Here is a 25,183-nt window from a genome sequence, read left to right as displayed (position 1 = left end):
ACAAGTCCAGGCTGAACCTGAAGCCCAAGCCTTCATCTTCCCAACTGGTTTCTCGTGTTGTGCCGTCTCCTCGCGCCACCCTGCTCTCTGTGCGCCGTGGTAACGCTGCTGTGAGAGCTAGATTGGTTACCACATGGCTTATATCCAAGTAGAGGCGCTTGAGAGTAGACCGCTTGGAGAGTGGGAGCGCAGTCGCAGGTTATCCACCGACGGGTGCGAGATCTACCGTCACTCTGCCACGTCTGGGAGCTTCCTTTATATAGACGTGAGACTCAAACAAAACCACTTCACTCAACGCGGATCCAGATTGTTTTCTTCTCCTCTTTTGCCCCCTCTCTCTGCTTCTCACCCCCCTGATCAGGCTTAACCGTCCTGCGTTTTTGTAAAGGCGATTGTTGGTGCGCATCATCGCGGGAGCCAAAAGGAGGTTCGCCACTGTTCCATAGGAGACTGGTGAGTAGGGAGACTGTACTTTCTATTTGCATGATCACTTCTGTTTCCTTTCGCCCTTCTTTCTATTTCGCTGGACTCGTGGTATTAACTTCATCCTGACATATTCAGCAAGTGGTGACGCTGATTTTTACGCACGCTGTAACTTTAATTTAGCTCCCCTCCCCCGTGTCGATATGACTTTGACATCAAGCTAAAACGATATTAAAGGTACTAAACATTTCGTTTTCTATATTTTTCAGTCAACTGAATGAAAAGTGAATGAAGTACTACACTTGATGTACAGTAGCCTTTCTTATTGGAGTTCACTGGGCCACCCTCCTGCTTGGTCAGGAGCAATTCATTTCAATGCTTTCACTTGATGTGAACTTTCACAGGCATAAGACTGGACAATTAGATGGGCGTGGTTTTGCATTAATTGGACAGGCATTCAGATTCAGATACACCAGAAAAAGCAGAAATAGAAAAGTGAACTACTTATGAAGTCACTTTTTCTTTAAAACAAATCCTCTGTACTTGTGCTTTTTGTCTCTCAGCGGGCTGCTGGAGCGTCATGACAGCTGAGAAGAGCGGGCCCGTTATAAACGGTAAACCAGAGGATGGCAGAGACCCGGAAGGGTCCAGCTCCAGCCTAGACAACGGGGACTACAACGAGAGGGGTCACTGGAACAACAAGATTGAGTTTGTCCTGTCAGTGGCCGGAGAGATCATTGGGCTGGGAAACGTCTGGAGGTTCCCCTACCTTTGCTACAAGAATGGAGGAGGCAAGGAAGTTTCCTGTATTTGTGTTTGTAGGATGGAGATAAACTGTTCACTGACAAAACTGGGCTCTAGAGAGGTTTCCTTGTTGGAAAATGTAGTCATAAAAACCTTTAGTTGAAGGGAGGATGAAGTTTGGCAAACACTGGGAGGAATGGATGGAAGCAAGATATAGTTTGTAAAAGGTACAAAACAGATTAAAGAAGTTTTACATTTTCTCAGGTGTAACCTTCACTACATGAGAATTAAACAAGAGAAGTCTGAAAACATGTTATTCTTTATGACTTCATTTATAATGCACAGCGAGGCAGCTTTCCTCATTAGGCACCGTTAGACAGCATCATCTGGAAAGGTCGTCCTGCACGGTGGCATCATAACAAGCACTTTCATCTGAATTTTGTGAATTGCTTTTTTCCATTTACATTGAGGCAATACAGCAGGAACTGAGAATGAACTTCTGAACCGTTGTGCCTGTCCGACTTGTTGTTGTGCTGACTGTGTCCTCATCTCCATGTGTTTTTGTTTGTGTGCATAAAGGTGCGTTCTTTGTTCCATATGTCATCTTCTTCGTGTGCTGCGGCATCCCCGTGTTTTTCCTGGAGACGGCTTTGGGTCAGTTCACCAGCGAGGGAGGCATCACCTGCTGGAGGAAAGTCTGCCCGCTATTTGAAGGTGAGAAAACGCTCACTTCCTATCCTGATTCTGATGTCGGGCTGCGGATTGTATTGACTAAAGAGGAAGTAGAAAACTTTACAACGCAGTCGGATTGACAAAACTTGCTTCTTGAACTTGCACATGAAATGCTGCGATGATCTCGACTCAGAGGTTCATTTTTAAAAACAGTTTTTTTCGTGTGCACAGCCTACGTGTTCCTGTAGGCGTCTTCTGACCCACGGCAGCTGCAGAGACTGCAGTCGTGTGAAAAGCTGCTATTCATTTGTAACTCTTTTGCTTTTCAGGGATTGGCTATGCAACACAGGTGATTGAAGCTCATCTAAACGTGTACTATATAGTGATTCTAGCCTGGGCCATTTTCTACCTCTTCAACTGCTTCACCACTGAGCTTCCGTGGGCTGGCTGTGGCCACTACTGGAATACAGGTAGGAGGAGGGAACACGATGTAAAAGGGCATTCTTCTTAGAGTATCAAATAAGCATCCTTCTAGAGGAAAAAAACCTGAAAATATCAATATCTATATCTATACCAACCAAATAACGAGCTGTGTATTTGCAGAGAACTGTGTTGACTATTACGGAGAGAACGCCACCAACATCACGAACCCCAACGCAACCTCTCCAGTGATCGAGTTCTGGGAGTGAGTACGCTTTTGTTTCTCTTCTGTCATGTTCACCCTTCTTATGTAGGACTTCATACTCTGTTTGCAAAGTCAGAATCCGCTGCAGTATAAATGTTTCATGTCAGCGGGTTTAAAACATTCATGGTTCACCGTTTGTCTTCTAACAGCATGTTCGTCAGTTGAGGCAGTCTTCAGCACATCAGAATGTTTTTATCGGCCATATTGTTGAAAAGCTGAGCTACTGACAGCTCCAGACTGTGTCGCTGACCCCCCTAACCCTACCCCCCAATAATTAGTCAGCCCTTTTCATATTTGTGTGTCAGCAGGCCCTCGTAGGCCAGCTGTCTCCCAGCTAGAGCCATGTGTGTGGCAGCGGATCAGGCCTTGTCAGTGTGCAGTGCTGACCACACTTCCTGTCTGGCTGCCAGGAGCTGTGTTTACACTGCTGGCTCAAATCGAATTCACAACCTGCGCATGACCCTTTCAAAGCGATCTATTGAAATCGAAACAGTTACGTGTAGATTGCTTTCTGTTTTCTTGCATGCAAATCAAAATTGAGTGAGTAACGGAGAGAAAATTTTCAAATTTGAGCGAGCGACATAAACCTAACCCGGAGAAAGACGTGGCCAAAGAGCCAACCACCATGTTGTTGGCAGAAACAGTAAACCGACCTAGCTTGGTACAGGGTATGCCAAGACAGACTGATCTGTACTGTAAATACAGCATCAACACACATGGGAGCTGCCACAAGCTGTATTTCGCCATCTGTACAGAACTTTATATTTGTGGGGGAAATAATATTGCTAACCATCATTTGGCATTGATCCTTTATCATCCAAGGCTGATATTGTTGATAAGAATTTGATGAAAAGGCTCCAAAACAAACAAACATTTTGTACATTGGACATAATTGCGAACCGATATCCCGACATGGATCAAGTGACCAGTGAAGATGTTAATGCTGATTATAGCTGCATGGAGCACTCTAAGAAAGACAATGTACACATTTGTAAAAGATGTTACTTTTGCAAAATGAAGACAAAACCTTCATTTGCACTTAATTTATGTGACCAGGAGAAATGATGGCTGCCTTGTGTTTGCGTAGCTGTACTGTGAACAATACTGAACCTTTAAAAACACTCGATATTATGAGTGAACTTAGACATGGTGCTCATGTATCACCCTAACAGACACATCGTGCACACAAGTCACACTGTAGAAACACGATATACACCTACATCCAACCACTTCACAGACATCTCAGAACCCACGCAAGTGTATTTACACACATTGGTGTTCACATCTTGCCCTCTCGGCTGACCAGGAAGGGACAGGGGGGCCGTGTTGGACTTGGTCTGTGGCGGGCCACCAAGAACATGTCATGATGATCAATGGCTGGTCAGGAGCCCCGGGGGTGAACTCGGTGGCAAAGATTTGGCAGCACCGTGTGGCTCTGTGGCTCGGACTCTCGCTTCTCATCCTCCATCAATGCTGTTGCCTGGCTATTCTTTAACAAACAGGAAGCACACTGTTGATTCACCACCGCCGACAAGCTGTGATGTCATTGATAACAGGCCCTGCATCTTGCACCTCCACCTTTATCCATGGCACGGGAAATATGATATTGTACAGGGACGGTGAATTAGCAAGTCTAGACACGACAACATGCCAACATATTGAACCTGTGAGCCATCTGGATTGAAGGTTTTTCCATTGCAACCATTGTTCTATGAGAACAAGTTGAATTGTGGAACCCAGTGGTATAAATGAGCCCATTAAGTATGGAGAATGGTATGACTAGCAGTACTCTATCTGGTTGGTGGAGGTGGTGGTGTTACCAAGCCTAGATATATTGCTCACGGTGTCATGGCTGACCATGTCTTATCCACTCCTGAACATTTCACTGGTACCAGTACAGATAGGCTTTGTAATGTTCAAGAGTCTCCATGACAGTTTGAAGTGATTTTTCATGGCCAGTGGAGCAGGCTGAGCGCCTCCCTGCCTGTTGATGTAGGCCACCACAGAGCAGTCGTCCCACCAACATGTCCCTGATGCTCAGCTCAAGGTGTTGCAGGATGTGACGTGTCACATCATCTCCAGCTTACCGATACGATTTCCCTCCTCCAGGGTCTGTAGCCTGCCTGCTGCCTGTGTCGTGCAGGTTCATTCCATCAGGGAGGCACTCATCAAGGTGCTTTCTCACTTCAGAGGGCGTCCTCCTTCTCCTCTGGTGCATGACCCAGCAGCACGGTGGCCATGTTGATCCAGGATCTTATTTAAGGAAGAGGAGGTCAATGCAATCCTCTGCAGATGTTAACTAACATTATGAGATCTGGGCCTTGCTGTAGGAAGGGCACTTGTCTCTCCAGTCGGAGCTCTTTATTAATTAGATGAAACTTGTATGGAAGTAGTTGCAATGTTAATCTGACGTTTTCAAGATTGCATTGTTCTACACAGAAGTAAGCTGCCTGAGCATATCTTTCTTTGTAACATATTTGTAGTTTTATACACAGTCTTGTAAGCGGGTCGTGGTGCGCTGCTGGTCGGTCCGTTCAATCCTGAGTTGCTCTATAAACTACTGATAAAAAGTGGATGAAGGGTTTAGTTAGAAGAGCTGTATTTATGAAAGGTGATAGGAAAACCATGACGAGACAGTAAAGACCCTTGGTGATAAAAACAAGATGAGGGTTTATTATTATTATCTTGTGAAGTGTCCTTAGAAGTGAACATGACAGTGTGGCTGAAGACTAGAAGTGCTGCATGTGCAGCATATGAGGCTGTGGATGCGTTCACAATTTACAATTTTATTTAGCAGACGCTTTTATCCAAAGCGACGTACATCTGAGAGCAGAAACACACCAATGGTGACAGAGCTCCATGCTAGCTGCTGCCTGCCATCAGGAGCAACTTCTGGTTCAGGGTCTTGCCCACGGACACTGTGACTGTGGACGGGATCAGACCACCAACCGTGTGATCAGAAGACAACCGCTCTACCAGCTGAGCCACCACCGCCCGAGGACGAATTCACTAATATTCCTGTAGGCCATATGGCCAACCAGCAGCAGAAGAAGACATCACTATTTATACTGAGCAGCCCCAAGAAAATATTTATTTTTCATCATCCTACTTCTGTGTTGGGGTTACTTATTCAGCACAATATGCTCTTTTTCACTCTGAATTCAGAACTACATGCCTGCAGACACATCTCAGACAGCCTCCAGAGGTTGTGCTTTATGCAATGATTACTGCTTTACTCGTTAACCAAGGCTTCTTTTTTCACATCACACAAGAGTACGGACTAAATCAAATGGTAAACCAGTCATTGTCTGTGCTCTCTGGGCCAAATCAGACGCAGAGTGCTGAAGATATCCGATGGCATTGAGCACATGGGGGGGGTGCGCTGGGAGCTGGCCATGTGTCTGGCCCTGGCCTGGTTCATCTGCTACTTCTGCATCTGGAAGGGACCCAAGTCAACCGGCAAGGTGAGACAGAGGAATGCATGTTTACTGGTGTGTGTGTGTGTGTGTGTGTGTGTGTGTGTGTGTGTGATGTCAGGATCACTTTCTTTCATGTGAAACTTGCAGCATATGGATACACAGCGCCATCCATAATTATTGGCACCCCTGGTTAAGATGTGTTCTTTAGCTTCTAGTAAATTCATTTTTTTTCTAAATAATTTAGGACCACAACGAAAAAAAGAGGAAAATTCAACCTTTCATTCAAGTGCATTTATTCAGTGTGAATTAAAAACTAATTCTTTTACATCAGATCAGTTATCAGCAGCCTGGACGTTCACACTCTGTTCAACCCACTTTTGCCAACAATTCATTTGAGCTGAGTTGAAGGTTACATTTTTCTACAATCGTCAGTGTGACAGGATGCTTCTGCAATAACAACTGAATTTATTTGAAGGCTTTTAACACATCTGAACCAGTAATTATGGAGGGCGCTGTCTGTGTGCGTGCTGCTTTGCTGTTACTGCTGCTGTCTGCTCATGGGAGCACTTCTGCTGTTGGTCTTAGAGCTACCATGAAGCACTTCCCCTCCTTGTCCTCAGAACAACTCTCCTCCAATGAATGAAGCCACATGAATTTTTCTCCTGCAAACAAAGGTCTAAAGCATCTGCACCACGTATTCCTCCAATCACATTTTCCATTTTAATTCTGTCTTTGAGTCTCCTCCAGCAGCCTTGAGGAGGACAGTAAGGACTGTGCAGCTTCTCTGGGCGCTAGCAGCCCTTAAAACCTCCTCACACAGTCAATGAGCCAGAACGAGTAGAACGATAGAGACAGACTGAGGAAAGTAGAGGGAAAAGGAGAGTAAAGAGAAAAGAGGAGAGGTGTGTGAAGAAAAAATAATGGGTTCACATTCTACATGACGGGGAGAAAACAACTAGGCAGCAATGCCTATATCTCCATGAAGTGTCTTTTGTTGGGCTGTGAAGTAAGAGAGGAGAATGCTTCTTCATGGCTGAGCTTTAGCAGCCGGTCCAAGATTGATTCCTGCATTCACTGGGGGAAAGGAGAGCGTTCATGAGGAGCATGCAGAGTGTATCCTCAGCCTCCGCCTCTGCTGCCTCCCTCTCTCTCTCCCTCTGTCCTGCTATGAGAAATTAACCACAGCTCGCTCGCTGCAAGAGAGAGCTGCTTTCTTCTCCACAGACCCTACAGCCCATTCAGTTCCGACTCTGCTAAGCTGTTTGCTTTTGTTGGCCGTGTTTGTCTCACATTTATCCCCCCTGTTAGATTTACGGCGAGGCAGGGGCAAGTTTGACCAGTAAATTTGCGGTGGCTTAAATGTTTACCCGTGGTGAGCGGGAAGGAGCATGTGGAGCATCAAAAGTTCATGGAGAGACTGAATATTGGTCTTTTCATCTCCAGAGAGATGGTGAGGAAGAGGGGAAGAAGGTTTAGGATGTGTAATCGTTTTATTTGACAAATTAAAGGAGGGATCTGCTCGCAGGAGACAAGTTTTCCCACGCTGTTCCCTGTAGGCCAAGCTCGGATTAACAGAGCTTAAAACGGATGCTCAAATAGCACCTTGCTTAGGATTTCATTTACTCCTGTACTTTTGATTCAGGGTTTGAAGGTTGAGGATGTGCACAATGTTTCCAGCTTCTGAGTGACTTTAAATCACAGCTTCATGCTGTAACGGTGAACTGAGGTCTGATTAAGAAGGTCTCTGCATCAAATACACCTCGCCAGAAGTGCACGAATACACACACACACACACACACACACACACACACACCTACACACACAGCAGTGTGCTAAAGTGACTCAGGTAACTGAGGCATGCATGTGTGTATTGGTGTGAATGATCCATTTCATCTGTCTGCAGTATGTGCACACCCATTTCCATGTTGTGAATGAAGTTGTGTGCCTGTGTGTGTTTGTGTGTGTGTGACTGTGTGTGTGTGTGTGTGTGTACTCATGCACTTCTGTGCATGCTTCAAAGAGAAGCACATTTTCCCACACTGCCAGCATCACTCCTCTGGGCTCCTCCAGTTAAAGAGACGGGGCCAGAGGAGCCTTCTTTTCTTTTCAGTCTCCTGGCCTGGCTCTGTTCTGTCCTGTTCTGTCCTCAATTGGACTTTGACTGAGTGCCAGAAAGCCAGGGGATGTATGTTGCCCGCCTCTGCCTTCCAAGAGGCCAGAGCCTTTGTTCAATGGGCTTCTAAGAGTCTGGAGATGTCGAGCACAGTTCTGCAAACTCTGAATAGTTCAGTAAAAAGAGAGTGTTGGTTTGACGGTTAGCAAGTGCAACCTACTGTATAGAAGGTGTTACCAGATGTACGTCCTTGTAATTGATATGATTGCTGACGCTGGGGGTTTGATGTTATGTGGTACAGGCCAGCAGCAGATGTCAGGGACTGTGCTTCAGACTGACTGAGTGAACCATAGAGCAGATTTCTGATGAGTGGTGCATCTTGGTGTCCTTCTGTTTCAGTCGACCACCGACTCTCAATATTAGATAGTTTAAAAAATGAACAAAACAAAGGGTTATGGTTCAGCAAGGCAAAAAAAATCACAGCTTATGGTTGTGTGCCTCCTGTTTAGCTGAATGTCAAGAGATAGTCTGTAAAGTCTTCAGATTGTGAAATGTTTTATATATTATTATATATAAATGCAGTTCCCACAGTTTTTATTTTTTCATTATTTTACTCTTGTTTCAATACAAAAATAAATGGAAGTCCAAAGAAGGAAACATTTATATATAAAATAACTATTACTGTAGTTATATGCTTGTCTAATGTCATCTAATGTAGCTCATGATCCTGGTGTCTAACTCTAAGCCTTTAGCCTGTACGCACACAGAAGCTCATTCACAGCAGGTGCATTAAGCCTACATAGACTTTATTTAGGCTTTTTGGTTACAAATGACAATAAAATTATTCAACAAAAGATGCCACCTACCCCTCAGAGTCATCGTCCCCACGTCCATCCCGCTCTTCCTCCTCTTCCTGGATGGAGATGGCGGTCAGATTACTGTCAGGTTCTCTCACTTTGGGTCTCAGCAGTGCTGTGTTGTTGGAAACCACCAGCCTCCTGGTTCTTTCAGTTCATTCAGTCTGATGTCTGATGCTGTGAAGCAGTTTAGATAAACCGGCGTCCGAGGAGGCTGTGTTGGTTAGACGCCAGCATTGTTCTGGCTGCTTTTGCTATGCACAGCTTCACTTTGGCTTCATCTGGACTCATCATGTCAGGTTATGTTGAGAAGCTACTCCAGCAAGTTGTGACAGTGACTCATTGTTGCCCTTGTTTTGTTGTACAGTTCCTACATTTCAACATGTGTGCATGTTGTTGTATCTGCAGGTTGTGTATGTGACGGCCACCTTCCCTTATGTCATGCTGCTGGTCCTGCTAGTCAGAGGAGTGACGCTTCCCGGAGCGTACGACGGCATCAAGTTCTACCTCTACCCAGACATCTCCCGTCTCTCTGACCCTCAGGTAGGCTTGGAGCCCTCGTCTCTGTCTTCTGCTGGTAACTCATTGAAGATCCATCAAAATGCTGTGAGTAGTAAATGTGGCGACATGTGGTTATTGCCACCGACTGAACGGAGCACATCAACTACTGCTATTATATATATATAGATATACATTTGAGCCACTCGGAGGTGTTTCTGCTTCAGTTTCATTGTGATGCTGCTGCTACTGCTGTGTTGACTTGTGGGTTTTGATCCAGTTTCATCCCTTCTGACAGCTATCACAATAACATGCAGCACTAAATAAAGTCCTGTCAAAGAAACTCTGAAGTCAAACATCCACAAACACTGCAGGTGTGAAGAAAACACCTGTACCTGCACATTGCATTGTGTCTGTTGCCTTTTGCAAGTGAGGGCCAGGCTGGACGAGACCTGCAGGTCCATAAAGGTCCAGTGCTCATGTCACACACTCTGTAGTGTCTAACATCATGGAACAGTGAAAACTCAGCATGTGCTCCTGCATATGTGGTGTTCCTGTGTCTCGTTTGTCCGAACGGCAGCCTGAGGCAGCGTCATGTCTATTTGATCAGTCTGATCACACCGTGCTACAGCTACCACGGTTTTAGACAGCAGAAGCTAATGAAGTGAAGCAGGACGGGCTGAAGAGACTACAGTCATGGGAATGAATTCATACCCCACCTCACGCCCACCTGTTTGGAACTGAGTGGCTGCCAGACGGACAGGTGGTGCTGCTACCGGAGATGTGATGGAGAATCAGGCCTTTTTTCTCTGTTTCTGCACTATGTTGTAGTAAAAACTCTGGTCGGCATGCACAAAACAAAGGCTGAATTAAATGGTACCTGTCTTCTGGCCACAGCATGCTGAACTCCGTCTTCTAGTTGGAAACATTTGGCCTCATTCATTCATCAGTGGCACCAGTGTGGTTTAATGTGGGCTGAGTCTTCATGCTGGTGATGCAAGGATCAGGCGTCGGATGAACACTGTGAGAGCCTGCAAGGTTCAAAGATCAAGATTTGAGGCTAATAGGGTGGTACATTAACATATAATTCATACAGACAGATGTGCACACAAACTGGGACTCCTTGACCTTGTCTGGAAAAGGCAGACAGCTCCGGTCGCTAGGCAACAGAGCATTAGGAAGTGTCAGTGGATGGGGCGTCATGACAACGTGAATTGGGATGGATGTAGAGTTTGAGTGAGAACGAGAAACGAGATGGGAGCAGATAGAGACACAGCTGTACCTACTTCGCTGTACCATTGTTGTTCCTGTGTGGTCTGCAGGACGTCATCAGATCAGGCTGCACATTGGAGGCTGCTGACTGGAAGTAGGAGCACACTTTGTATTCAACTAAGAACCAACTGGATCAAAAAGTCCATGTTGTGTTGTGGTGTGCCACCTAACCCTAACCCTTGTGGTAAACCGTGTACCTGCTGTTTGAGAGTGAAAAGCCTGACAGGCATAATATCACTCGCTAAGTTTTAAATCAGTGAAACAGGCTACCAGAGGTGAAGGTGAGCTCCACCTGTAGCACATCACTTCACTGTAGTGCTGCTGTCTTCTTTCCAGGCTTGTAAAACATGCAGCGCTCCTTAAACTACCACATTTTACAGCATGCCACAGCACTTCAGCAAATTACAGCCGGGAATTTGATCATGTCCCTCTTTTTAGAGCCTTGTCCCATCTGAACACCTGCTCCATCCTCCTCCTGGGCTGAGAGGTTCTGGTTGTGATAGCAAGAAAACTGCCTCGTATTCAGTCCGTCTGTAGCTGTTTGGACAGACGGGCCAGTCTGTTGGTCACAATGTGGAACAAAGGTGTTCTTAGACTGCATGAAATACCGAAGCATAGAAAGACTTTACAGAGCCTAAAATAAGTGTTTTAATCTGGTTTGATAAGCTCGGCTGAATTTTTTCTTAATCCAATAGGCAGCTGTTGCACAGTGAGGTGACAGCTGAGCTAAAAGAGGAACAGCGATCCGGATAAATGGCGACAGACTAACACTAAAGAAACTGACAAAGACACAAACAGCAGCACTGGAAGAGTGAAGGCGAGCGATAAAGGAGCGCTGCTGTTTGGCAGAGGACATTACGTCTGACACTGATGTTAAATGAGCTTCCTCGGGGACAATGGCGGCCCTGTTCTCCTCCCCGGGCCGTGGACTGTGCGGCTGGGTGTTAACAGCCCACAGCTACACTCATCATGCCGTTCCCATTCTCCTCTTTCCTTTTTCTCGCTGTCTCTCACCTCGTCACCCTCCGGCCTGTCCTGTGCATCACTCCTCCTCTTTACTCTTCTCACACACACTTGTTTCCGTGCAGCACAACTGGAAATGTGTGTTTGTTAATTCAGCCCTAACCCTAACACTCCTCTCCTCCTCAGCTGTTGTCTCGCTGCAAAACCTACATTTTAATTTTAATTCCCCACTTACTGAAGTACCGAGGCTTGTTGGTTGCACACACATTTCGTAGCCAAGTTTTCAGGATGGATCGGCTTACAAAGTGCAAAGCTTTGACAGCAGCACAGCAGGTTAGCTCCATGTAATATGTAGTATCAAGGTTTTACTAAATGAATAATATTAAATGAACATATCCCATGCTTAGTGTCAACTTTTTAAGATGTAACCAAGACCTTAATCTGTGAGTGACTTAAGCTTAACTATGCAACTGGTAATAAAAGCGTGTTTTATTTGCCATTAGCAGGTCCTGGAGGACAAACACTATATTTTTATATGGTTTCTTCATTGTGCTCACCAACACACTGTTTTTGGTGCAGAATAATGCTCAAAGATGACAAGAATCTGAGGTAGTTTTGAGGTGATTTAAGGCTATTTAAATCACACAAACTATAAATATAAGTGTGACTTCTGGAAACATTTCCTTCCATATGCTATGTCTGTATATATATATATAACATATGGACATTTCATTCTTCTCATTTCAGTGCCCTTTTCCAGCCCTCCTCCGTAGCCACTCCATTGACACTCTATGCTTATCAAATCCAATCAGGTTTCATGTCATCTGGCGGCACACACAGTGGCACACCCCAAAATACCTGCCTTTCTTTTTCCAACTTTGAGTAATTGGGATGGTAGTAAGATAGAAAGAGTGAGACTTGCTGACATCCTGAAGTGAAACCTCAGCTTTGCAGATGGTGTGGGATGTTTTCAGGTTGGATGAACAGTATTTAGGAGGAACTGATGTCAGCTTTGCAGAACCGTTGGACTTCATGGTCAAAGAACTTTTTGAGGTGTTTCAGCAACACGGTAGACATTTTGTAGTTAAATTGTGCACATAATTGCACCTTAAATGAGACGGTTGCATGTTTGTAAAACTACCACCGAACTCACAGACTCACTGTTGTAATGTTCAGTGTCTTCTATTTAAGCCTAACCCTATATAGATCCATCTACATGCACGGCTGGGTGGCACAGGAAGACAATGGTGTGTGAAATCTAATTTACTTCAGCCAAATGTCTTAATGCTGCACTTCACATATCTGAATCCAGTACTTATGGATCCTGTTCATAAATAGAGGGGGACGTGAGGAGGAGCGGTACATTGACGTTACAAGAACACCGTCTTACAGCCGATGTCATCCAGCTTTCACACAGTAGAAAAGTTTCCACAGTCTCAACATAACCAAACACAAGCCGGCCAAATTAGGCACAACATCAACAAGCGATTCTCTCTGAGCCTGGGCCTTTAAGGTTCCCCTGCGCTGTGCGGCCATCAGCCGAGGGTGAACTAAAGGGAACATTAATGAACATTAGGAGAGAAAGGCCTGTTCTTCCACAGGAACAGTCCTGTGTTTGTGAGGTCACAGAAGTTACCGTGGTTACTCCCAGGAGGGAGCGAAGACCTTGCGTTTGTTAATTGTTTTTCGGTGGGGAAATGAGATTAGTAGCTGAATGGTGATGTGAGAGAGTTTTCAAAGAGCCATGCTGCATTAAGTCTGAATCCGCCAGCACCCCATGCCATCCTGTGGGTTCTGGGCTTCTGTGTTGCTCTACAAACTCGTTTCATAATGCACATTTTAGTGCTGTCTCAGTGAAGAATCGTACATGTGCAAATCCCTGCGTACTTAATGAACCAAATATTGGTTTTCCTCCAGACTTAAATATAATCATTTGATACAGAAAGGCAGAAAAGTCTTGCAGTAAAACTTTTCACAGGTTTTACAAACCATGCATTGCTAATGTGGTTCTTTATTACTGTGAATTAAAATAATATCCAGGATGTGACCCTAAAAGGATCAAGAGAATTAGGAATGAATATTTTATAGACCTCATTGAGGCTATTGCTTCTTTTTTGCACATAATGCAGACCAGCTAGCTATGTCCAGTGTCGGCTTCATCATGCTTTGTTCACCTTTGCATAAACAAACCCTGTCAGCTTCTATGAAGGGCCATATCCAGACACATGAGCTTTAAGAGGCCGTTCATCTGAAATGCATTTGGACCAACAGGCTACAGTCATAACACCTGTTCAGTGAGGGCTGATTTCCAGCAGCGCTTTGAACTAAATTTATACATCAGCACACTGACAAGTTCACAATAAAATGAGTGTAATGTTTATTATATTGACCATTTAGCATGCGAACCTTCAGTAACTGTGTTAAATCAAAGTCCATCCAGCTCATCCTGAGGGATGGGGCTGTCTGTCTATCCATTCCACAGAAGACCACAAACGCCGACCTGGGTTAGGGTTAGGGTTAGGGTTAGGGTTAGGAACAGCCAGGGGCTCCAGACTCATTTGATTTATCTGCTACATTTTTGTACCAACCTATAAAGTCAGTGCCGAGATAGTTCAGTGGCTAAATAAAACCATTGATGCGCTTGAGTAAAAATGTCCAGATCACCAAAGTCAGTAAGATTCATCTTCTTGAAACCATGAATGTCTGCACAAGTCTTCATGTTCAGTAGTTCAGTTCTGGACCAGAGTAGTGTCCAGCGGACGGCTCCACTGGGTCACATCACCAGCGTGGTGTAAAAGCCCTGCTGCTATGTAGCCATGCAGATAGTTTGGATTGTTTTGCCCACGTTTTGAGATGTTTGTCTCTCAACCCAGACAATGGATGTCATTCAACAGGTCTACTTTGGATAGAAGGAACCCTTTCTGTGGACTATCCGTGGTAAAGTTTAAAGTTCTTCAATGTCATTTTTTAAGGATTTGGCCTCAACAATTGAAATTCTGTTCACCTTCCTATTCTTTATGCACCTTGACTGCCAATAACGGTTTGTCAGAAAGATATAAATGTTGAATTAAACCGTATAACACACAGTTGCTCTTCAGCATCAATCAGACCCAGCAGCGTAAATGGAAGGCAGTTAGTGAAGCGTCATTTGAATATTTAGCCACTGTGAGGGTTAGGGTCAGGTACTTTTAGGATTTTAGTCCATGATTCATGTTCTTCACTGTGTGACTCTCAGAAGGGAGAGAAGACAGTTGAGCTGGGCCAGAACGTCATCACTAATCACTGGCATGAACAAAAGGGAGATGAGGGGAACAACAGAGATGTGGGGTTTCATTTGAGAAGATAAAGTCACCTCTTGTGGTCATCTTGGTAGTCTCTTGTAAATGGGAAAGCATCTGGCTTTCATTTTATGTCTGTGGTTTAAACTGATTCATAATAATCTTGTCAGTAATCGACTGAGGTATTGGACCAGGAACAGGAATGAACCGGACTGTGTTTGTGTGCTGCTAGCATCATTCAGCAGGGTGTATATTTCTTATACCTTGAATGTCGGTCCCTCTGTTCAAGGTGGAAGTGCCAAAAAAACTAAGCAGACAAGGGCACGAGCATGAAGTTAATGTGAATTATGTGCTGTGGACCTTAACCCGGCTAAACATCTGTGACAGATTTTGGCCCAACAGAAGCATTTGGCAGCATCTGGACAATGGAGTTGACCAACCCAGTAAAGTCTAGAGACTGGAGAATCTCACCCTAACACTTGCTGGGTTATCTTTGATGTTTTTTTCCTGTCTGTATGTGTGTTACATTTCCACATCAGGTATGGGTGGATGCAGGAACACAGATCTTCTTCTCCTATGCCATCTGCTTGGGCTGTCTGACTGCTCTGGGAAGCTACAATGCTTACAACAATAACTGCTACAGGTAAGAACAGAGATGCTAGGCGACAACTGGTTGAAACAATAAATGCAAAAAAATAGAAAACCAGGATCAAAAAATAGACTGTTTACCTGTGTACACAAAGAATAAGTGACGAGGAGTAAAACCCCGCTGGTGAAGAGAAGGAAGGCATGATGCTAGCTTCTGTTCATGACACACCTGGTCTATAGACTTCTGGTGTCACAGCCAACACCAGCTCCTTCAGTAAGTGTGATTTCTGTCTCTTCCGTCTTGCTCCTCAGGGACTGCATCATGCTGTGTTGTTTGAACAGCGGCACCAGCTTCGTGGCAGGTTTCGCTATCTTCTCTGTGCTGGGCTTTATGGCCTACGAACAAAACGTTCCCATTGAGGCTGTGGCGGAATCTGGTGAGAGAAAAACAGACCATATAACATCATGCTTCTCAATCACAGTCCAAACTAGCACCAACTTTCAGCACTGTAATGAGAGCATCTCAAGCAGACGCTGTAGAGAAAGAAGGAGCCGGTCTCAGTCTGAGTGCTTTCATCCGTTATATTGTGCTAAAATGGATAAACAGGCCCAGTTATATAACTCTAGACACTTCACCGAGGCTCTTAGACCACCACATTATGATTTATTCACGTTAGAATGAATGATTCAGTGAATGTGACAGAGTGAGAGATTTGAAATGTTTGTCTGAAGTAAGGACAGAGCATCATGCTTTGGGTATAGATAGATCTATCTATCTATCTATCTATCTATCTATCTATCTATCTATCTATCTATCTATCTATCTATCTATCTATCTATCTATCTATCTGTCCATCTATCCATCTATCCATTCATCCATCTCCATGTGTTTCTAACAGACTATCACCAAGTGAGTGTTCAATAACAATCGTATTCTTTTTGATCAAACGCTCTCACAGCAGATTCAGAAGAACTCAGAACATTCAGGAGAACAGTCATAGTGGAACCTGTATTTGTATTGTTCTGTCATGCAGGTCCTGGTCTGGCATTCATTGCGTACCCCAAAGCTGTTACCATGATGCCTCTGTCTCCACTGTGGGCGTGTCTCTTCTTCATGATGCTGATCTTCCTGGGCTTGGACAGTCAGGTCAGAACCAGAATTGTGAGAATGCTGAGTACCAGTTCAGCTAGGTACAAACCTGATGAGCTGAAACCAAACATTGGACAAACCACACATAGACGCTTAGTTTCCACCATTTTGTGCAGACAGGGAGGAGGTGAACAGATGCTGGGAGAAGCTGTGGCGTGTTCTTCGACTAAACCAGCCACAGACAGCAGCTGCAGTTTAATCTTTACCTGTTATGTGATCATTGTCATGATATGATTGTATTGATAGCGCTGAGCATCCTCTACATGCACTAACACGACTCTGCTCATGTCTCAGTTTGTGTGTGTGGAGAGTCTGGTCACAGCGGTGGTGGACATGTACCCAGAGACCTTCAGGAGGGGCTACCGCAGAGAGCTGCTCATTCTGGGCATGTCTATCGTGTCTTTCTTCATCGGACTCATCATGTGTACGGAGGTAAGGATCAGCTCTGGCTGCTCCTGGGCTCGTCTCACCACATGCAGGGGGTTGTGCTGCAGCTTTATACATGTTACAGCAAAGAAACTGGTTATGCAGAAAAATGCACCTCGGCTCAGTTCCGTTAAATAATCCTCATGATTACGTCACCGTCCTCGTCATGACGGAGCCCTGACAGGTGCACAGTAGATGGTCGTCTGCAGCAGGAGACATTGAAACCTCATTTGCAGCCCACATGTAGATCAGAATGTCTGAAACAATTCATCCAGAACCAGTTCATATATGAAAGATAACTGAGCTTCTGCCCCCTGGTGTTTGGCTCTTTGCTTCCAGTCCTTCAGGTCTGTGGTCAGGAGCAACATCACAGAGCAGCACAAGCAGCCCGCTGGGCTTTTAAGTCCTTCCATCTTTATGCTGCAATAATAGAGGAGAACCTGGTTCCTCACACTTTCAGGAAGGACTTTCATCCACTAAAAGCTTTTCCTGTCTCTGTATGCGCTGCACTCCATCCAGCCCACTGCAGACGTGCAGCTCTCCAGTGGTCCATAATGGCCATTAAACAGGAGGCAAGAACGTAACGTGGAAGTGAAGTACTTTGTTGTCACTTTCTCATTTATAGAGCTGCAGTGTCTGGTGACTTGACCTCTATCCTGCCTGTCACCACGATATATATATACATATACATATATATATATATATGTATATGTATCCACTCTCTCTGCTCCAGACACTTTACTGTGTCAGCTGCCAAAGAGCCATCATGATAAAACGCCACCAGGGTCTAGAGTGGGATTAAACACAGTCCAGAAGGTCTTGTGGACAGCAGTGAAACATGGGGTAGAAGATATCTGAGCTGTTCAGAGCTGTGATGTAACCCTACTCTCAGATTTTATTTATGATGACCCTTTTAGTGGCAGCAGAAGAAAAGATGTCTTGAGTGGAGGTCGAGAAGGTGGAGTGAGACCAGCACTGGGGCTGAAACAGGAGGCAGCGTCCAGCATGAAGCCGGAGCGCTGCTGTCTTCTTTACAGCCGGGTTGTACCGAACCCTAAATGAACCAACAGGAGGTGGCGCGATAGAGCCGGGCTAGCTGCTCCCAGAGCTACCAGCTGTTAGAAGCTGCTTCATTTGTACTGTTTAGAGCTGCAAGTCATTTCTTTTCCTCTCAGAAGGAAGGTGAATAGGAGGTAATATAAATCTAAAATATTCAGTAGATCTTTCTAAAACGTCGGCACTGCATCAGCACCACAGAACAGAGAATGTATTTCTGTTTGTTTAAACAGCAACTTTAGGGTTTCAATCTGTACCTTTAACAACAACCTAAAGCCCTGCAGATGCATAGATGGTGCATCAAAGCATCCAGCGGTGACACCTTGGACCTCCTGTGGCAACACACTCTGGGGATCGTGGGGCAAACCTTCATTTTCAATAAGATAATAGAAATATCAGTGCTTGGTGGCTGCAGTGTAAATCTGTTTCCTGCTTAAGTCTTTGCCTTCAATCCTGCCGAAGTATGATCAGGCGCTCTGATTCACTTCATATCTGATGCTGTCTCGTCCTATCAGGGAGGGATGTACGTCTTCCAGCTGTTTGACTCGTACGCTGCCAGCGGGATGTGTTTGCTGTTTGTGGCCATCTTTGAGTCCATCTGTATCGGCTGGGTGTACGGTAAGATTCAGCTGATAGAACGAGCAGAAACCTCACATCACTTGTCACCTTTCAGATCACAGAACTTTGTCATAAAAACAAGCATGTCCACCTTTTTTCATGGTTTCACCCTCAGTGCTGCAGTAACGTTTCTTGTCTGCCCTCTGCTGGAGAATGATGTGCATCACAGAAAACATGTCTGAGATCAACCCTAACCCTGAAATCAGAACCATTGCACTAAAGCAGCTCCTTCCCAAATGTTTGCATTGTGTCTGTACGGTCTCATCCTAAGTACATGTGATGCCACTAGAGAAACACGACATGCTTTTCTGTCATTTCTGGGCTCAGATATTAGCATTGACATTATTTTATTCAACATGATGCGATACAGAATCATTAATAGAATGGTTTAGAGCAGATTCTGTCCACATGAAGTCAGCAGTTGTGTTTGGACCGCCCTCGGCTGCCAGAGGACATCGGTCCCATCGTTACTGTGATGGTCCATGCAGACTGTCACTGAGTGACACTTATTTGCATTTCAGGTAGTGACAGATTCTACCTAAACATCGAGGACATGATTGGCTACAAACCCGTCTTCTTCATCAAATGGTGCTGGATGATCCTGACCCCGGGCATCTGTGCTGTGAGTCCAATGCCGACACAAGATCAGGAGCAGCAGCACAACATATCACGCTCACGCAGTCTTTTTGTTACGTCATCTTGGAGATAATTGGTAGAAATAATAATCTTGTGCTGTGTAGTCATGTGACGCTTTATTATTAGTGAAGGTGTTCACATGCTGCACACACCAGCTTTAAAAGACTTTCAGTAGCATCTGTCCACCAGAGAAGCAGAAGCATCTCTCTCAGTCTAAAACAACAACATTTGCAAACAGAATCTGTTTTTTGTTTTGTTTTTTGCTGCAGGGAATTTTTTTGTTCTTCTTGATTAAGTACAAACCGCTGAAGTACAACAACGTGTACACCTACCCTGACTGGGGCTACGGCATCGGCTGGTTCATGGCCATGTCCTCCATGGTGTGCATCCCTCTGGGAATTATCTGGATGATTTGGAAGACTCCTGGCACCTTCACCGAGGTAAGAAGTACGCTGGAATTTCAGAGTTGTCCTCTAAATACTGAGCAAACACATGAACACAAGATATTTCATATGTTGTCTTCGCTGTCCTGATAGTTGCACTAAACAGATGAAGCCATCGTCTGAACACTGGCCTCAAACCTGCCCTGCTAGCTTCTAAGTATCTGTTATTAGCTGTACAAATGCTGCAGACTGACCATCATTCTGCATTAGTGAAGAGAGACCGGACGCTGTTCAGCTCAGCACACAGCGACAGCAGTGGCTGACGCTGGGCGGGCTTCACCAGGAAAACCTAATGACTGAAATACAAACTCAGGTCCTGCTGTGCACATCTCCTCTTCTCCAAAACCACAATAGGAGGGTCAGCTGGAGTGTGAGGGACGTACATTTGGCATGGAGTCGCTAAATATCGCCTAGCTTACTACAGAATTTCACTTTAAAGTAGAGTCAGAGCTGTGTTAGCATTTGAGACAGGTTTTAATAAATCCCCGCCTGCTTTGGGGTTAGGGTTAGTCGTATCTCCTCCTCTGTGGGACTTGCTCACAGCGTGTTGATCTCCCATCACTGCTCGAGGGAGGATCAAGCAAACATCTGATGTGAGATGATCTCTGCTGGCCTCCGGCCACTGGCAGACCTTAAGCATGATGAAATATAGAAGAATAACTTCTGCAGATCTTTGGTCATGTCTGGAATTAAATCGGCACAGTCGTGCATGCATGTCTCTGCCTGGAGAACTGAGAGAAGATGGCAAACTATGGCAGTGTTATGCTTTGATCTGTCAGCTTTCATACCAACAACAGCTTGAGATGTGGACATTAGGTTCAGTTGGTGGTATTCAGATGCTTTGGATGGCGTACTCTATTAAATGATGTCCACAAACCAACCCTCACTCACCAGGTGTCACAGTCCTGCTCCGCTCCCTGCTATCCTCAGAGCACCTCCAGACTATCAAAGAACATGTCGCCGTCTGTACAGATTAGCCAACACGTAGTTGATGTTGCAGCATGAAAAGTCGACTCACAGGACGCCCACGTCGTGCTGGCGCAGACATTTCACTTTTATATTTAGCTGCATTTGGACGCAGCTTTGGCTGATGCGTTCTCACTCCCTGACTGGTCCCTAGCAGAGGATGGGAGATAACGTCTCTTCTCCTCTTTCTGTCTGGCAGAGAATAAAGAAGCTGACCACTCCCAGCCCAGACCTGAAAATGAGAGGGAAACTGGCTGCCCTCAGTCCTTATGCTGCCAATGATGCAAAACTTAAGGTCGACGGGAAAATATCCACCATCTCAGAGAAGGAGACGCATTTCTAATCCCCCGGCGGCCTGCTGTCCAGCAGAATGAAAGCTCCACAACGTTATCAGCAGCACACACACAGGAAATGAAACAAATGACTCGGAGTGTTATTTTTGTTTTGTAAAAAAAAAAAGGAAAAAAAAGGAAAAGTTATCCCGTGTTTCTGTAGTCTGCTTCTGTGTCTGCACAAACTTTAACACTTTTATTGTTTTCAGTTAACATTGTGACTAAAGCAGCTGTTTCTCTTGTTTTCTAACCATTAATATTTAAACGTACTCGATGTGGTTAAAACTTGTCACTGCTGGTCGTGTCCGTGCCTTCAGAAGGAGACCAGAGTGTTGTACATGTGTTGGCAAAGTGCTGTGCCTCATCATGAGGTACCTGGTGCCCACTGTGACTGAGATGTAGCAGCTTGGGGACCATTCCACATAGTAGTGTGCTAGGAAAGGCCTGAGCACCGAGGCTAGAGGAGGGCACCACGTACTCCTGTCTTCAAAGAGTTTTGCCACTGAAATCCTGAATGCTATCTGCACCAGCTGCCACTGTGAGGGCTGTGCAGCATTTCTAGGCCTTGAATTTTTCTTATTTACTTGAATTCATTGTCTTTGCCAAGCAACACAAGCAAAAAGTCTCCCTATTGGATGCAGCTGACTGACATCACGAGGCCGCCGAGCATTTTGTTGGTGTTTGGCAGGTTTCTGTGGCGCCACTCTTTCTAACTAAATGTCTCCTTTTGGGAAGTTAAAGGCAGTTCAGCATTTACAACACGTTAAAGCCTCCTTCACTTACAGACGTGTAGTTTTGTAGTTTGAGGTCCAGACCTTCACTTGGCCACAAACAGCTGTGTGTGACTCGCAGGCTGAGTTCAGACACACCTCTGTCCTCCTAGAAGTCATGGATATCTGTCATTCCACAGTACTGATGCTGAGCCCAACACAGAGTGGCAGATAGACGTGCTTCCAACCCTGCATTTTGATTTCCTCTCCGCCTGTAGACGAGAAGATGGACGCCCATCACATGAGCACTTCAAACCTCATCTCGTCTTCTTATCCTCCCTCTTTTTCATTCTTTCGTCGTCGTCTTTTTCTCCGCTGTCCTTCCTTCTCATCCTCAGCCTCTGCTCGTCTGCCTCTCTGTTTTCTCCCCTTCTTCTGCTGCTTCCTTTCATCACATGGAGGACTTGAACACTGACACAGTCTTTGCATGAATCACTGGTTTATGCCTCAGTAGTAGCCTGGCTATTGATTTGCATGTCTCCGACCTTTTACCATGAGAAATACGTCTCTTGTTTTGCCGTCTGAGCCACTGCAGGGGTGAAGCAGTCAGTTCCTGTCATGGATGTAATTGTGCCAGGAGGCAACGAGCTGGTCTCATTGTTCGGATCGATCCGTCCGTTACAGCCTCATCCCATCAGCACGCCAACGGCTCAGAGCTGTCCCTCCGCCCTTCCTTGCTTTGTCCAACTTTTTTTGCTTCCCTTCTTTTCTTTCTCGTGTCCTTGTTTCCTGATGAAAATGCAATCAGAGGAGAGCATATGAGGGAATGAAAAATTCTCTCACAGTTTTTCAGGAGGAGGCAAAGAAAGCAAGGGAAGAACTAAGGAACTGATGAGCTGAGGAAGTGTGTGATCGAGTAAGAAATGAGGGAAATCGAGGAAGTGTTTAGTGACCGAAGCTCCTCCTGTCTAAGCTGTGACGTCCTCTCAAACATGTGACTGGTCCCTCTGGTGTTGCTGCATTCTGACATTATCACCTCCTCACCCATGTTCATGCCAGTCAGTAGCTGTGTGCATCAGGAGATGATAGCCTGCTGTTTAACACGCATCATATCATGTATATTTTTACATCTCTTTCTAGAAATTTGTCCTCTATTTGTTGAGATGAAAAAAGTTTTAAAAAGATTTGCTGTAATAAAACAAATACGTCCTTTGTTTTGACTTTTGATATGCTCAAAAGATCTCGTTGTAGAAATATAATGAAGGTGTTTCACTGTTCTGTTCTGTTCTGTTCTGTTCTACACATTTTGGTATTCACAGGACACATGAACTGTCTGCTTACTCATTTTTAAGAATAAATATTATAAAGGAAAGCTGAGCACTGACTCTGGTCTCTTCTTTAACATCGTCTCTCGCTTTAGCTGTTATCCTGCAAAGAACTGCTGACATTTGCATCTTCAAGCACTTTGAAAGGATTTTGGTGCCTCTACTTTGGATGAAGATTTCATAGATAAAATAATAGGATCTGATAATATAAAATGACATTTTCCTCATTCCAAAGCAGTGACATTAGGAAAGTATGAGAAAAAAAACAACTACAGATAGTATTTGATGCATATGCAGTGACTTTAGGGTTAAATCCTTAGAAAAATGATTATAAGCCTCACCCTAAAGCAGAAGAGAAACCTCCTGTGAACAAAACCTAAACAGTTTTTAAATGCTAACTTGCACTTTAAATGTATTACACCTTGAAATGTGAGAAAAATAAATCCCATATGAGCAAAATAAGTACTTGTGTTTCCAGCTGTTGTACATGCCATATTGGATATGAAGAATCCAGCAGATGTACGCTGCACAGGGAACGTCTTGCTGAAAAATACCCCAAGATATCAACGTAGAGCCTCCATGAGGCCGTGTAACCTGGTCAGAAGTGCATTTTCCACACTTCTGGGTGTTTGCTGGACTCCGCACGGTCATAGTTTCTATAGTTCGGTATTCAGTCACGATTCCCAACGTCGCTCCACCACATTTCCACCTGACTGTGATGCTAACAAGCTGTCAAGTAAGTCCGAGTAACTTTTTAAATGGCAGGCTTTAAAAAAATGCAAGCATGAATAATCCAACGAGTGCTTCAGGTTCAAGTCTCCCTGTGCGTACCAGTTCACTAGCCCCAGCCCTGTGGGTATCAGTTCACTAGCCCTAACCCTGTGGGTACCAGTTCACTATCCCCAGCCCTGTGGGTACCAGTTCACTAGCCCTAACCCTGTGGGTACCAGCTCACTAGCCCTAGCCCTGTGGGTACCAGTTCACTAGCCCTAACCCTGTGGGTACCAGCTCACTAGCCCTAGCCCTGTGGGTACCAGTTCACTAGCCCTAGCCCTGTCACTGTGACACCGGTGGTTTCCTTACTAGTCCACATACTGAACATGGGGGAAAAAGGCCTACTGACACCAGCTGTGTATGTTCAGGGCCACTAAATGTACAGATCTAGACAATACGGACACCATGTGCAGATAATAAAATGTTATTTCCACCAACCTAAATCAGGCACTTGGGTTCATATGTGCTGACAAGCGTTTCAACCAGAGGCTTCTGTCACACGTCATGTCTTTACTGTCACTAACAATTGAAAGCAAGTCCACAATGAACCCGTCCCCCTTTTCTCCATCACCACTAGAGGGGCCTCAAAAATCCTGATTACAGCCTTCAGTAAAGATTTAGCCCATATTGGTCCGGAAATAAAACCAAACAGGAGTGGGTCCAAAGGAATCCGTTTTTCTTTCCTTCTATGAGCAACGTTTATTTGAAGGCATTTTGTATCACAGAAACACAGCAGTGTGTTTGTGTGCCTCCGTATGTGCATGATCAGGCTGTGTGTGTGCGCGCGTGTGTGTGTGTGTGTGTGTGTGTGTGTGTGTGTGTGTGTGTGTGTGTGTGTGAGGCTGTGCACACACATTAAACTGTTTCACTCCAGAAATCAGCTTTAGTGTCTTTGACTTGGAGGTGACATCTTGACTTGATCCATAGACGATGTGAAGCAAATCTTCTTTTGTTGTTGTGTCTTGTCACATGAAAACTTCTGAGAATACTTTCTGTGCTGGAAAAGTTTCTGGACGCTGCAGCCAAGCAAAGACATTCAAAGAGCAATGGGAAGTTGAAATGGCTTTACATTGCTCTCTAAATGGAAAATTAGTCTCTCTCAAGTGCTGTAAAATTACTTTTTGCTTTTTTTGGAGATAAGCTTTTATCTAGAACCTTGATCTAAAACAGAGCAGCCGGCTGAAAGGCATATACGGTGTACATGCTGAATAAAACTCCTCCGAGGCAGAAGGATG

The 25,183-nt window shown here is 44.9% G+C and overlaps 1 protein-coding gene across 1 annotated transcript; it reads left to right on the top strand.

Moving 5' to 3' along the window:
* Window positions 1–359: 359 nt before the first annotated feature.
* slc6a11b (solute carrier family 6 member 11b) lies at window positions 360–23,226 on the top strand. The gene is made up of 15 exons (XM_008290071.1): window positions 360–453; window positions 987–1,214; window positions 1,747–1,881; window positions 2,169–2,309; window positions 2,443–2,524; window positions 5,856–5,988; window positions 9,322–9,456; window positions 15,464–15,567; window positions 15,825–15,949; window positions 16,547–16,659; window positions 16,957–17,094; window positions 18,660–18,762; window positions 19,284–19,384; window positions 19,668–19,838; window positions 21,007–23,226. The coding sequence occupies exons 2-15, from the start codon at window positions 1,004–1,006 to the stop codon at window positions 21,148–21,150; spliced, it is 1,836 nt and encodes a 611-aa protein (XP_008288293.1). The 5' UTR covers window positions 360–453; window positions 987–1,003; the 3' UTR covers window positions 21,151–23,226.
* The last annotated feature ends 1,957 nt before the right edge of the window (window positions 23,227–25,183 follow it).

Source organism: Stegastes partitus, unplaced genomic scaffold (assembly GCF_000690725.1).
Source record: "Stegastes partitus isolate 25-593 unplaced genomic scaffold, Stegastes_partitus-1.0.2 Scaffold14, whole genome shotgun sequence".
In the NCBI taxonomy this organism is placed as follows: Eukaryota; Metazoa; Chordata; class Actinopteri; family Pomacentridae; genus Stegastes; species Stegastes partitus.
The sequence above is the reverse complement of the archived record's forward strand: the minus strand, read 5'-3'. Positions and strand labels throughout refer to the sequence as shown.

Excerpts from the sequence above, each read along its gene's own strand:
- slc6a11b (XM_008290071.1), top strand. The coding sequence starts at position 1,004 with ATGACAGCTGAGAAGAGCGGGCCCGTTATAAACGGTAAACCAGAGGAT. Across the intron at positions 15,950-16,546 it reads TGAGGCTGTGGCGGAATCTG|GTCCTGGTCTGGCATTCATT; the intron begins GTGAGAGAAAAA and ends TCTGTCATGCAG. Across the intron at positions 19,385-19,667 it reads TGACCCCGGGCATCTGTGCT|GGAATTTTTTTGTTCTTCTT; the intron begins GTGAGTCCAATG and ends TTTTTGCTGCAG.